At 57.8% G+C, this 14,644-nt stretch overlaps 3 protein-coding genes across 3 annotated transcripts; all 3 read right to left on the bottom strand.

Annotated features, from left to right (window-relative positions):
- Window positions 1-862: 862 nt before the first annotated feature.
- SLS55_001026 (uncharacterized protein) lies at window positions 863-2,293 on the bottom strand (the record flags this gene model as incomplete). The annotated part of the gene is made up of 5 exons (XM_066772529.1): window positions 863-1,454; window positions 1,505-1,881; window positions 1,933-2,000; window positions 2,053-2,089; window positions 2,144-2,293. The coding sequence occupies 5 exons, from the start codon at window positions 2,291-2,293 to the stop codon at window positions 863-865; spliced, it is 1,224 nt and encodes a 407-aa protein (XP_066637808.1).
- Window positions 2,294-7,991: 5,698 nt separating this feature from the next.
- On the bottom strand, window positions 7,992-9,598 carry SLS55_001025 (uncharacterized protein; the record flags this gene model as incomplete). The annotated part of the gene is made up of 2 exons (XM_066772528.1): window positions 7,992-9,296; window positions 9,359-9,598. The coding sequence occupies 2 exons, from the start codon at window positions 9,596-9,598 to the stop codon at window positions 7,992-7,994; spliced, it is 1,545 nt and encodes a 514-aa protein (XP_066637807.1).
- Window positions 9,599-10,122: 524 nt separating this feature from the next.
- Window positions 10,123-14,159, bottom strand: SLS55_001024 (uncharacterized protein; the record flags this gene model as incomplete). Its single annotated transcript, XM_066772527.1, has 9 exons — window positions 10,123-10,156; window positions 10,207-10,306; window positions 10,397-10,839; window positions 10,899-10,970; window positions 11,242-11,283; window positions 11,345-11,475; window positions 12,575-13,640; window positions 13,731-13,855; window positions 13,911-14,159. The coding sequence occupies 9 exons, from the start codon at window positions 14,157-14,159 to the stop codon at window positions 10,123-10,125; spliced, it is 2,262 nt and encodes a 753-aa protein (XP_066637806.1).
- Window positions 14,160-14,644: the final 485 nt, after the last annotated feature.

Below are 14,644 nucleotides of genomic sequence, written 5' to 3'. Positions count from 1 at the left end.
CACCGGAAAAAGAAACAGATGCAGTCGCCTGCCCGCGAGCACCGAGCCCACTCGCACGCAAAACAACCGGCGCAGTCCACCCATCTGCCTTTTCTCCGTGCATACGAGACTAGGGACAACAGCCGAGAACGCCGCGTAGAATCCGTCGTCGGCAGTCGTCGAGTAGTGGCTTTATTAAGTTTTGGGGTTGGGGCGGAAGGGGCTGCGGACGGACCGGGCTGTCACCAAGCGTCCGCCCAACCACAGCCGCCGATCTAGAGCACCTTAATCAATCTGTAACCGGGGGAGCGACGCGGAACAATCTGCCCCTCCCGCGGCCCGCTGTTAATCTTTTCCGCACGCAAACCTTGAACTTGACTCGGGACATGCGACCGACGTCAGTCAGCCCTAGCCGAAGGAGCGTCTCCTGAGTCCCGTCTCGCCATCGAACGAGCGAGCGTGAGAGGGAGAAGCGAAAAGAATAAGCGTGTTGCACAGCCTCCGTGCTGGCCGTTGCACCACGACGCTCCATACTCGCTTTGTGGCAGCAGGCGTTGCAGCGGCTTGGTGTTGTTGTACATACATACGCACAGCCATGTCGTTTAAGGTTCTGTCAGCCTGACCCTGCCGTGGCTGCGAAGTAAAATCCTACCATCCGCGCTGCGTGCCAATCCCTTCACGACGGCATGGGTGCAGAGTCAGCACTTTTCCTTGCGAAATTTGAATTGAAATCCTTTTGGTGGATCTTTTATGTCTAGTGGCCTCGTCGTCCCGTCCGGGCCAGAAAGCGGTGAATAAATATACAGGGGTATAATTGAAGCCATCCTTGGTCATAACAAAGTAAATGCTTGTTGAAAGATTGCCCAGACGCCGTCCGCAGTCATCATATCCGGTCATGTTGGCCAACGTCCATGAAAAAGCCCCTCTCGCTCTGCGTGAGGCTCGGTGTTCTTGCCGGCTCCGTTGGCGGCAGAGTCGGCGTGGCCGGCTCATCGCTCCCTGGCCGCGTCCGCTGTTGTGTGACCACCGTGACCACCTTGATGCCATCGTCACTTCCTCTACTCGAGTGGCTGGATCCCTCGCTGATGACGGCCGTCTTCTCGCAATTTGTCCTCACCGCGTTGAGCTGCCCGTCCCGCCGAGTCAGCTCCAGGTGCACCGTGTCACACTCGCCGCGCTCCTGGTCGTTCAGGCTATCAAGCGTGTGGTGGTTCTTTGTCGTTCCCAGTCCGAGGCGGGAGTTCCATGTGCGGCTGCGGTGGCATGCTGCCGAGCTCTGCGATCGGGTTGATCCGAGAAGACGCGGGAAGATGCGGTTGACGAAGGCTTTGAAAGTGGGGAGCGAAGCGCAGATGATGGCGGTGTTGATTTCCACTGTTGACCACAAAGCAGCACCGACGTTGTCGTACGTGACATCGTTCGAGTACGAAATGCTGTAAATGGACGAAAGTCGCAGAATGGAGGTAACCGTGGCACTAAATTCAATGTCAGTCCCTGTCTACTGACCCTCAGCCATGAGACGTACAAGGTTCCGAGGGCGAAGATGCCCATAAGCGCTATCTTCTGTTTCCGGGGGAGGTTGAGGCTCTTGATGACAGGCATTGGCAGAATGACAAGGATGATGTCAAAGGCAATGTTGGTGGATGCGTGCGAGAACCACATGGCGCCGAAGTTGACACAGTGGCCCCCCTTGATCGATTTGTCCCAGAAGTAAGGAATAGGGGAACAGTCGAAGATACTGATGATGACCGTCTCAATGGTAAACATGGTGTTGAGGGCCAATACTATGCGGCAAGCCACCTGCATCTTCTTGATGGCAAAGATGCGAAGATACTGCAGCAGAATGGAGATCTTCACCAGACCCACGGCGCCGTTGTAGAAGATGACGCTCACGTAGAAATACTGAGGAAGTGTTAGCGGATGATCGAAGGACAAAAGGCTGGCTCAACACACCTTGGACACCTCTATCTGGTCGGCTTGTGACACCTGCCAGGTGTGCTTGCCGAGACCATGGTGCACCTCTGTCAGGGGTCAGTAAAAGGCGCGGGTGGGATGGGGAAGAAGCAGACGAACGCAAAAGCATCATGGCCGACATGACAATGGTAAAAGTCTGGTCAAGAGATCAGTCTATGGCCATCATTGAGAGGTTCGGGGGTTACAGTACCATTGCAGCGATGACGAACCAGTCATCAGGCCCGAAGCTTTTCACGACACGGGTTCGGATGGCGATACGGGAGCACAGGACGATGAAGGCCAGCACTGTCATGGTGACGACGGTGGCGGCGAAGCCAGTGCCATTGGCGGAGGTAGCCATGACGGGCTATGGGAGGGTACGCCGTTGGGTGTGGGAGCCGGATGAGCTTGGAGAGGCCGGAGGGGACTAGCAGACGATGAGAGGAGGGCGAGGGCGGGTATTATCAACAATTTCACGAATGACATGGCGAAGCTTAAGCGCAAACGATCCTCGCAGGGGCTCCAGTATTTTGGAGAGGCCAAGAGAGGCACAGCGGAAATGCTTCGGGCGAGGACGGAGCACCCGGGGGTCTGCCAATGGGCATAGGCGAACGGGCATGGCTGCTGGTGGTGGAGGAGCTCTTGGTAAGCGACCCCGGGTTCCTGCGCCGGCAGGCTGGGCCCCCTGGTCAGTGTCGAGGCCCAAGCAAGTGGACGCAGGCGTGCGACTCGGGGGCTGGCCGTTTCGCGTTAAGACACGGACCCTTGAACCCCACGATCACTGCTGACAGATTATGCTCGGCATAACACAGTCCCAGACCCACGCAGATCGGCGTCGATAGTCGCAGGCTGATCGCGCCGCATGGGACGAAGACTGCTGTCTTGGGCCTTAAAACGGCCGGGTCCTTTCTTTATTTCGCTGGCGGGGTGCTATTTGGGCAAGCATCGCATGTTGTTGGCCCGGAGGGCTGGGTCTCGCACGAGCGCTGTCGCCATCGCACACTGCACTGGAAAGGAGACGGGCGGAGGCACAGAGGCCCGGACTGTCAAATAACCAGGACTAAGATCGCTTGAGCAGGGATCGTGCGGTTTTGGACATCCGGGGCAGCTGGTAGGCGGGTGGTATGAGGCGTGTTTAGGGCCGGTGCCGGGGCGGAAGGCTTGCGCTTGGCTGGCGGCTGCGGTGCCGGGTCATGTTTCGGAGAGCGCGCTGGTGGTGACTTCTGGCATGTGTGAGGGCACAAGGGGCGAGGCGTCTCAGGTGCGCAGGCAGCGAGGTGGTGGCGACGCCGGCCACGGATTCCACGAGAAGGGTGCTGGCGTTGGTGGTGGTGCGGTGTGAAGTGAGCCGGATCGGCAGCGGTGGTCTGTGTCGGGCAGCCGGCTGCGTCAGTTCTGGCTCCCCGGAGATAACTAAGTTTGCGGCAGCGCTGGCATGACTCTCGTGCTCCAACGTCGCGCCTGCCACCACGCCTCTCCCCTCTCCTCTGCGCTGCGCTGCGCACGTCGTACCCTCAGACATTGCGCCTCCACATGCGCATTCTCGCGGCAGCCCTGGCGACCCACTTGCATCTCGCTCGTCTACGCAGATCAGCTCGCCTCACCCCTCAGGGCCACGCAGCCACGTGGGCGGTCTCGCGGTTTGGCATGACGTTGTTGGAGCCTGTGCGCGGTGATTGACGGTGGAATTGGAGCCCCAGCCGTCGATGATATCTCGCCGTTGCAGCCTATCAGCCCACGCCAGGCCAATGGGTCATTTGTCGGCGCCGCTAGTTAGCTTTGCAACGCTCAAGACGACAGCACGACAGCAGCGAAGACGGCATCGGACCTGACGATCGTGCGCCCCCCACAAAAGTCGCGATCCGAAGTCGCCGGCAACCAGTCAGCGGCCACCACAGCCCTAACAACTTCCCTATGCGGGTGAAATTGTACCGTCGATCGCCCTGCGCAGCTTCGCCCCCAGCGTCACAGGACGGCCCCTTTCGGCTAGTAGCAAGCTCTGCGCCCGTTGTGCCATGCGCATAAACCACCCTCTCTACCCGAGAGATGGCCGTTCCGCTTTTCGGCCAACCACGCCCCGCCGGTCAACACCTACGACTGCGAGGTTGCAAGCTGACGCCGGCAAGCCAGACGCTGCTCACTGCGCCAGGCAAACAATGCACGTCAGCGTTTCAAGCGATTGCGCCGCGATCGTCTCGCCGCGATCGAAGATTCTCGGGCCACTGCTTCCGATTGCAGCAAAGGGCCTCTCGCCAGCTGAAAAATTGCCATCCACGCTCTAGGCTGAACCGGGAAGCTCGAGGAGCGCCCCTTAAGCAGCAGCCACGTCTCCATTCTTCCTTCGCGACTCTAGCTCACTATGTGCATAGGTCCCGGCCGAAGCGCAAAAAACATCATGCTATTGGAACCAGTGTTTGAGCGTCTGGTCCAACCCGTCAACTCCAAATCTCGTGTTGCCGCCCGCGGCAGCACCTCCCTGAACTGCGCCAGGGGCATCATTGCTGTTGACTGGATCGGACTTGCCGGCATCGCATCCTCGTCAGCTGTTGCTCCATTCTTTGCTGCCCATTCGCCATCTTTCTCTTATTCCTTCCAGCTCTCAGCTGCTGATGCCTTCGGAGGCGCCGTGGCACCTTTATCAGCTTCGCACCAGTCGCAAGCGTCGGGGACAGCTCCGCCTTACAGCGGAGAATTCAATTACCAGGAAACCGGCTGCATATTGACTTCCTCATCGACTATTGGATAGTGACAGCTCTGCTGTCGGTTTTCTTACGTACTGCGCGCATGCTGTGCAGATGAGCCGCATTTAACCGTTTGCGCAAAGTCAACGCGAGGAAGCGACTGCAATCCCATCAATTGGAATCAAAGAATAACAGACGCTGTCGTCTTTTCGAGCGGGACGCCGCATCAACATGCTACGTACACATTATTCCAAGTGGTCTTTGATACAGCCAGAGCAGGGATGCCCCTCCAAGGCCCCTTTGTGCCCTACCAACGGACTGTCACCGTCCACACCCACAGCGGGAGGAAAATTCCCTGGTAGCTCAACCTCTCCCGGGCTATGCCTCACCCACAGCGGGTACGCTTCCCCCCGCGCCAACCGACGCCACGCTCCAGAGACTCGGCGCTTGTCTACATGCAGGGAACAAGTGCTACCTCAGCCGGGAACCGACGCGCCTTAGCCGTCGCTCCAATTTGACGACCCGTCGAGAGTACGTAGTAGTAGCAACAAATGAAATCCCTCCCTGGATCTGCCCCGGTGTACTAGGCTCAGAAGATGCTAGATGTCGGCACTGCTTCCCCTTTCACTACGCCCGCGGCGCGTTGACTGCGGCGTCGGCTCAGCCGATGGGCGTTCCGGTGGATCTTCATGGCTGCGGGAAGGAAGGAAGCCATTGGACGTCTCATCAATAATATAACGACAGTATGGAATAGAAAGCACACGGTGTGTACGTGCGAGAGTTTCTTTCACAACGCAGTGCCGCCATCCGACAACTGCAGAAACCCCAACCCCCCATCCGACCGTCTGCGCATCTTTGACCCTTCACCCAAGCCTTGACCATCCCCTCCAAAAAGCCATTCATCACTAATCACTCCTTTTCCTGGTCCCAGCAACCACGTGGTGATGGCCTGTGGCATGCATGGCCATTCGCCTCCACCTGATCGACGGAGGGAAAAAAAGGGAAAATCTCTTTTGTATGTATGTATCTGGCTTTTTCATAATCGATGCACGTAATCCACCCCACCGCACGTTCCGGCATCGCTGCTGCTGCGGTGCACCGTGACGGTGTTCGCGAGGGCGTCGGCCCACAAGTTTATTTAGCGGCAGTTTGGACGGACGCGCGTGAGGTCCAAGAGCTGGTGGGGCTTACGTCCGCGCCCCGGCCCGAGGCTAAAGTCTTGCACACGAGAGGCATGTTTAGGCGCGATACAAGAAGGGGGTATCTGATGGAAAAGAGATTAGATGGTGGGGACTGGTCGCTGCGGCCTTTGGACCTTGTGAACTTTGGACTTCCGCGTTCTTCTTTTTCCCTCCAGCGACGGTGGTGTAAAGCTATGTGATGACGACAACACAGCGGCGACTATTGCAATCGCGGGCAAGAAAAAGCTAATGGCGGATAAGAAAAAACTGACAGGTACTTTTAGCGCACAGATCTCCAAGTTGATCATCATGAAAGTTCGGGGCATGAGACCACAATCAGAGCCATCCTTAGTTTGAGCACGGAGGTGGTATGTAATGTTCCATGGACGCATCACAGAACTAAAAGAAGAACGTTCAAACAAGAACGCTAGAGTGGTGATGTATCCGACAACAGTAGTAGTAGTAGTAGCAGCAGCAGCGTGAGTCCGGCCTCGCCGCGACACACACTCCTACAATCTCAACAATCGGAGAGACAAGGAAGCCTCAATAAACCTCTGCTCAATCAGTAACAGCCCCCGGAGATCACACAGCACCGCGTCCCCCAAAACCATTACTCCCCTTTCCCCTTCAAATGCGGCCAATTCCTCTTTACCGCCCCAAAATGGTCCGACGCCGGGCCCGAAAAGATCAATTTCGAACTTGGCGAGACCTCCTTCGCCAGATTCACCACCCTCTCAAAAACCACCGTCATGTCCGCGTGCCCGCGCAGACCCCAGCCGATAGTGATGCCATCCCACGGCCTGCCGTCGTAGCCCGCGCGAACGGTCCGCTCAGTCTCTCTCCAGGCATCTGTGTTGTCCGGCACGACGAAGTAGTTGTCATGGTGGAGGCCGGGGACGTTTTCAAACTCTTGTATGCCCTTGGCGACGGCGGCGCGGACGGCGGTCATGTCGATTTCGTGGCCGAGGTGCGCGGCGCCCCAGTCGAGGTCGAGGCCGATGGTGAGGATGGAGATTTGCTCTTGTGCGGGCGCGCTCATGGTTGGTTGCATGGGCTGGCTGGCTGGCAGGCAGCAGGTGAATGGAGGGCCCTGGTTTCGCGGCTTGTTGCTTCGGAGTAGATGTTGGTTCTACTGTTTTATATAGTCTTTACTGTTTATTGTACACGGTCAGCTGCGTGACGTGGTTCGGACGCTCGGAAGCCGAGAACGAAGGATTCCGTCTACCTTCGTAAGCGTCGGGCCCGAAACCAACCCAGAACGCGGGGTAACTGTAAGATAAGCTGATCTAGAATCCTGTATACCTAAAGCTGTGGGCTTGGCTTTATTGACGACGATGCTTGGCTCGTTGCGGAGAAGTGAACGGCGTCGGGAGTTTAGCGGTAGATGGTGTTGCTTTTGCACCTACTACAATAGGCAAAGGCTGTTTCAACAAAAGCATTAAGTTGATCCAAAAGCTCTTGGATACATATGTTTGAGCATACCAGATATGGGTTGCTTGGAAAATGCTCCGGATTTATCTCGAGTAGGTCCTGCAGGAGGGCATTAGCTGAAGTTGTATAAGAGTCTTTCTGGCATGACGTGGACGTGTGAGCTATTCGCCAGACGCGCGAGGGGCCGAAGCCGCCCCATGCCTGCATGTGAGGTCGCGGGGAGATGTCGAAGAGGAAAGGTACTCTGCAAATAATAGCTAGATATTTTGAGCTTTTGGAAGAGATATCTGTGCGTGAGCCATGTTGGCTGAGAGGGAAAGAATGGCCGCAACTGAACAGAAAAGAGCGAACCACATATTGTAGTCACAGCTTACAGGAAAACTTTGAGTCTGAGCGCCAGGATTGACCAGAGACGTACCTCGATTGGGTTACTGCATCAAATACGTAAGTATACTTTCATGTAGCAAGCCCCAGGATCGCCATCAGTTCAAGCGTGTAGTGAATCATAAAAGAAAGCAGCACCTGACTCCTTGCCACCCAACAAAGCTGTTCCATAGATGTCAAAAGAAGGTATCCAAGGGCTCTGACCAGGTTCAAACGATGTTTTATGTCGGTCATCAAAGATTAGAACGATATGGTGGATAGCTGCCAAAGAGCCCATGAAGCGTATTAACTTTAAGAACATTCAAATTTGAAAAAATCCCAAACCCACACAAGCCTTGCAAAACGCCCGAGACACCAAGCGAGAACTGACTTTTTTCTCCTGCTACACCCAGCCTGGCAAAAGAAGCCGCCTCGGGGTGAGCCAAAGGTTCTCCATCCTCTTGGAGACGGAGGACCTCGACTCCGGGGTCACGTCGTCCTCGGACCTCTCCACGGCGGCCTTCTTCTCAATCTCGAAAATCTTCCACGACCGCAGCATCCACAAACAGCCCGCGCCCAGAATGAACATGGCGCCCACAAACACCTGGGCAACGAGGTACTTCTGGGTGCCCTCGCCCAAGCCGATGCCGTTCACCAGCTGCATGGCAATCGGCTCCGCAAACGTCGTGGGCAGCACGAGGGCAAAACACACGACGCCAAACACGCCGGCCATCTCGCCGATGCCCACGACCTCGGCCAAGACGGGGCTGATGGTGGCCCAGAAGGTGCCGCACACGGTGCCGGCCAGCACGGCAAACACCAACAACAAGGGGTAGCTGTGGGCGGGGATCCACAGGGCAAGGCAGAGCACGGCGCACAGGGCCGTCGTCAGCATGGCCATGTTGATGCGGCCGAGGCGGTCGCTGTAGAAGCCGACGACGGGCCTGCCGATGCCGAGGCCGAGGTTGAGCAGCGCGTTGGCCACGGCGCCCTGCGAGTCGGAGAGGCCGATGGTGGAGGCGAAGTTGGGCAGCGAGTAGTAGATGGTGATGTACCCGAGCTCCGTCACCACGCCCCAGAAGACGATGAGCAGCACCTCGACCCGGCCGAAGTCGCGCAGGTCGAAGTTGCGCATCACGCCCGTCAGCTGCTTCTTGCCCGCGCGCTGCTGGTGCAGCGTCATGGCCTTGGGCTGCGCCAGCACCGCCTTGGGCACGCGGTCCCGCAGCAGCAGCGACGACGCCGTGTTGACCACGACGCTGCACAGCGCGAGGATGCGGTACGTCCACGCCACGCCGAGCTGCGCGATCGCGTGCCCGGTGCCCAGGCTGTACGCCAGCCCGCCGAGCCCGGCCCCCGACGACGCCAGCCCGAGCGCGAGGCTGCGCCGCGTCGAGAACCACGGCGGCAGCACCGCGGTGGCGGTGATGTACAGGAAGCCCATGCCCCAGCCGAAGGCCACGCCCTGGCTGAGGAAGAGCTGCCAGATGGCCGTGGCGTACGCCGACGAGAAGAGCGCGGCGAAGACGACGGCCGTGCCCATGAGCAGCGTCGTCGGCGTCCCCAGCTTCTCGCGGCTGGTCACGGCGATGGGCGACACCATGAGCGCCTGCGAGATGGAGAGCCCGCCGATCAGCGCGTATTCCAGGTGCCCCGCTCCCGGGTACGTCCCGTTCTGGAGGAAGTGATTGAGGATCACTCCCCACGCCTGGATCACGATGGTCAGTCAGACTTCCGCATCAGAGGACAGCGTGTGGATGGGCCACTTACGCCGTTGATGCCCCAGGTGTGGGCGTTGATGAGGAAGACACTGATGGTGCAGACCCAGGCATAGCCTCCATTCGGCGGCACGTCCTCTTGGAGGGCTACGCGCGCCTCCTCGGCCGGCTGCATCGAGGAGCCGAATGACTCAGTGCTGGAACCATGCTGGTGTGCTGTCGCCCGCTGCAGTTCGATGTCGTCGGGGACTATCTCGGACGGGGAAATGGTCGCAGTATGGCCGTCTCCCATGGTTTCCAACGTGCAGCAATGTTGATCAAGGGAAAGCAATGGAGGATCATCCAGGAACGCAAGATCTCGGGTATTTATACATCTGTCGACGCTGGCAAGGAGAAGACGTGAGATGCGGCGGTCATGGCATGAAGTCTTTGCATCTCCACAGGGTTACCGGAAATGGAGAAGCAATCCGCACGAACGAAAAGGACCGAAGAAGGTTTTGTCGCTACACATACCGCTCATTGGACCATCCGGATGGTATTACATGTGAATATCTTCCGACTTGAACCTAGCGCTCCGCCCTTTGTACTATTACTCGCTTATGACGAAAGCCATAGTACCGCGCTTGTCGAAAGCTTGGCGCATACCTTCTTGCCTCCTCGTATCTCTGCTCTGAATCTTCAAAGGAAAAGGCTGTTGGCGCCGGCCCATGAATAATTTTCGCTCTGGTCTAATGCACGGCAGCCTTGGCGGTATGAGTCACTGGATTACTCAGCAACCGAGGACATGCAGGTGTGCCTGATCCTTGTTGCATATTATCAGTTGTCCGGCTTGCGCCCATAGACGACAGAGCTATAAGGGTAAGCCAGTGCTCGCGGTAATCGGGCCGAGGACTGACTTACTATGTGTAGTAGGGGTGCACTTTGCGACTCCTGATGGCAGCCCGGAACCTTGCCACCAGCACCTGCACCTCCTCGTATTTCCACTGGCCGGCCGTCAGTTCTGGAACGCAGCACGCAAGATAAGAGCGGGGAAAACGGGAGCATACGCCAAGCACATGCGTGCAGAGATACATCGCCCACCCCTCCGCACCCTGGAAGCAATACAGCAAGTGCCACTTGCCGATCTCCTTCAGCCGGGGATCGCTGCTCCACGGTCCGATTGGCACCTTATAGTCGACCTGCTGGACGTCCTCGAACCCCGCGTCAATCATGCGCTGTTTCATGTCCTTCCAGATGTCGAGCGTTCGTCCGAACTTGGGGGAGTCGGCCGCGTTGATGAAGAGCGGCCCCCACTCCTTCAACACGTTGTCTTCGTACTTGTCGAGCGTGTCGTCGTCGCAGCGCGTGAGGATGGACATTTCCAGCTGCTGGAACCAGCCGCCCGGCTTGAGGGTGCGGAGCACCTGCTGATAGTACTTGTCCCAGTCATCGATGCTGCCGTAGAGACAGCGCGTGTGGACGAAGTCGAAGTGGTTTTCCGGGAAGGTCCAGGCTTCGGTGGCGTCGTCGAGCTCGAACTTGCAGTTGGGGGGCCTTTGATATCGCAGCTCAGTCGTGCACTCCCATCGTGGTAACCGTGTCTGGAGTCTTACAGCAGGGAGGGCTGGATGGGCGACAGGTCCGTTCCGATGACCTCGGCGCTCGGATATTCATCCGCGAAATCTCTGCGTCGAAGAGTATCAGCACAGAGCGTTGACATTGATCCGGCTGCGGCATGCTCACATTGCCCATATTCCGGTGCCGGTGCCGACGTCCAGGACTCTCTGGACTTTCGATTAGATTCACCATGTTGAAGACGGAGACGGATCTTGCCTGAGGGTTATCGCCAATTGGTGCAAGAAAAAGCTTGTCCCCGAGGACTATCCTGAGCATGTGATGCCTGTGATGGACTGAGAATGACGCTCTTCTCCGAAGGGAAGTAGCGCATCAGCTTACCCGATGTCCAATTGGTCGTTCTGGGTGTCGTCGTTGGGTCCCCTGAATGGCAATGGCATGAGCCTGAGGCGCGGCCTCAACAACGGACGGCCTGTCTACGTACCAATAGGCGCCCTCTTTCCATTTCTGGTAGCGGCGGCCGTTTTCGAAGCGGTGTCGCCAGATGGTGGAGGCAATTGAGGTGGTGTCGCTGAGCTCGTCTTCGCCATAGGCCGAGTCGTCTTCGTTCTCATCCTGTGAAAGTAATGGTCGGCACGAGTAGCAAGCGAGAGGATTTGGTGTAACCCACGATTGGAATGTTGACGACGGGCTCGTTCGACGGAGCAAAGTCCGGCGAAGCGGAGGTGGGGCGGAGAGGGGAGGACATGGTGGGAAAATAAGCTCGTCGGAAACTAGGGAACGTGGCAGCGGATGCTCCCGTGCGTTACCGAACTAATTGTTCGACGAAAGCCAGAGCGCAGGAAAAAAAAGAAAGAAAGGTTTGTGTGAGGGGGAAGGGGGCGGGGGGAAAGCGGCATGAAGGCGGTGCGAGGGACGCAGGGGTTGGAACGAGCCCTGTCCCCGCTTCTTTCAACCGTCTTTGCAACTCGCTCTTCCCGGACCACGTCACGAACTGGAATGGGAGCCGAGCGCGTGTCGCATCCGGCGCTTCCGAGTCATCTTTCTGCAGGCACTTTGTCCAGCCCTGCAACGTGGTTGGTCCGGCTGGGCTTGGAATCTGCATGCTGGGTTCCGGTCGTGGTAGCTGGCCCACAGAAATCCGACCGTTGATCAGAGCAGGGGCCGTCAACATGGCATTGCGAGTCATGTATATCATGGGACCACAGTACTATGCAGCAGTTCGAAACATTTTACAGGACTATGTCCAGATATCATGATGCGGGCGGGCAATTTCTTTTGTCACCCGCACCCCAGACACTGTGATTTACAACCTGCCTCACGGCGCGTGCCACAAGATTCCATTCTTGATAGACTGGCGCCCTTCTTGTGCGTGGCTTGATTTCGAACTGGGTTCTTACTTCAACGACCACCAAGATACCCAACAAGCAATGGAAAATCCCAAGCGGCAATAGGACTTGTGTCTCCCTCGAAACCAGTCATCCCAGTTCTTTGTACTCAACTAAGCGTTTGCCCCCTCATTCGCCCTGTCAACATGCACGCCATGCCTCTTCCCCGCAACGACATCCTTCTCCATCTGCACCTCAATGTGAGAATTGAGCAGCGGACTCGGATCTTCGACCCAAAACGCACAAACCGTCGTAATCACACCAAACGGAATGCTCGCGTAAAACACCATCCGAAACGCCTTCGCATACGTCTCCCTGAACGCCACCTTGGTTGCCTCGGCCACACCCTCGCTCACGCCCCCAGGCACCGCCTGCAGCACGCCGGGCACGCCGACCGCGTCCTCGATCACGGCCGGGATCAGCGCGGCCAAGTTCTCCGGATCGAAGCCAGCCCCGATCGCAGCGGCGGCGATGTTGCCGCCCAGCTCGCGATTGGTGACGGAGCGCAGGATGCTGCTGAAGACGGCATTCCCAATCGACCCGCCGGCGCTCCTGAACGTCCCGATCAGGCCCGACGCAACGCCCAGCTCGTCCTGCGGCACGAACAGGCCCGCCGTCACGTACGCAATCGTCGTCAGCCACGTGAAGCAGCCCTGGCCGAAGAACTGCAGCGCGATCCACGCCGCCCTGTTGTGCGGAATCACCGCCGCGTAGCACGCCGTGAAGGCCGTCTGGATGACGAGCGCGACGACAATCTGCTCGCGCACGTGCTTGATGCGGTGCAGCAGCGAGGGGATGAGCCAGCCGCCGACGACGCCGCCGAGGCCGTTGGGGATGGCGATGATGCCGATCTGGGTGGGGTCGTTGGTGTACATGTACAGCGTGGCCTGCGGCAGCAGCGCCGCCATGGCGTACCAGATGAAGCCCGAGACGAAGACGATGAGCAGGTGGATGGTGAACTTGCGCACCATGGCGAAGAGCGAGCGCGGGAAGAGCGGGTTGGCCGGGACGGTGAAGTCGTACGCGAAGCAGGCGGCCGTGGTGAGCGCGCCGACGGTGATGGTCGACGCGACGAGCGCCTTGGAGTAGGAGGACTTGCCCAGGTAGGTCAGGCCGACGAGGCAGATGGTCAGGCCGGCGGTGAAGAGCAAAAGGCCGATCCAGTCCAGCTCTTTGAACTCGTCCCAGCGAGACTTGTCGTAGTCCTTTCGCGGTCGGGACGGGGGGAAGTAGAAGATGGCAATGCCGACGGTGCACAGAGCTGAGTAAATGATGGCGATGTAGTAGCACCATCGCCACGTCGCCTCCTCGGCGAGCTTGTTGGCAATTATCACGCTAAAGGAGGCCCAGGGGATGTTGATGCAGAACTCCGTCCAACCGAGTCCGATGCCCCTGCATCTGCATGTCAGAATCCAGCTGGCAAGTAAGTTGAGACGGAGCGGGCGACGATGTTCATTGATATGTGGAGTGACAGATACGCACCGGTACTTGTTGGGAAGGAGTTCAGAGATGCCGGGATACGCCACGAATGCAACACCAGCACCGAAGCCAACAATTGTCGATGCTGCAGCTACCGTCGTCGTCTTCTGAGCAGTTGCTCCGATTATCTAAATACCATTAGCCTTGCAGTCGTCAGAGAGTTCCAAGCAAGAATTCACTTACCGCACCCACCAGCGTAATGATCTGGCCAGACAGTGTGACCCAGCGACGGCCGAAAATGTCACTCCAACCTCCGGCGATGGAGAACGACACGGCGGATGCGACGCTCCAGCCGCCCGCAATCCAGACGATGTTCTCCGTGTCGTTCAAGTCTTGCCCAATGGGATTGAGGATGCCGTTGACGAGCACGTAGCCGCAGGCCACGGGAGCAACAAACGACATGCCCAGGAACTTTTGTATAGGGGAGTTCATCAGCCCAGTCGACCATGTCCCGTTGTATACCACGATGCATGACTTACGAAGACAGCAATCACGGCTGAAACGGAGACCTTCTCCTCTTCATCGCCCATGGTTCCCGAAGCCTGCCGAGGAACTGCATTGCTTGGAGTTGTGATGACAGCTTCGAGAGAGTCGGCGGGCTGGTTCTTCTCGAGCTCATGATCTGGGGCTGCCATGCTGGCTTGAACTATGGCTAGACGCAGTGGGACGGTGAAAGAAGAAGTACCTTGGAGAGAGGGACACTTGGATTTCGGCTTCCTCAAGTGCTACGGGGAGTTTATATGTGAGCGTATTCAATCGGCGGGTACATCTGTATAGCGGAGGCTTAGAGTTCAGACTTCTGCCGCAGCCCCCATGCAGTATGACGACCGCCACGAGTCAGCAGCTTCGGCACTGCAGGCGAGACAGGGGAAAGTCGGGATGGACAAAAGCGTATCGCTGTCGACGAGAGCGCATCA

This window comes from Diplodia seriata, assembly GCF_021436955.1.
Source record: "Diplodia seriata strain FDS-637 chromosome Unknown scaffold_1, whole genome shotgun sequence".
Lineage (NCBI taxonomy): Eukaryota > Fungi > Ascomycota > Dothideomycetes > Botryosphaeriales > Botryosphaeriaceae > Diplodia > Diplodia seriata.
Note: the sequence above shows the minus strand (reverse complement) of the source record. Positions and strands in the feature narration are given on the sequence as shown.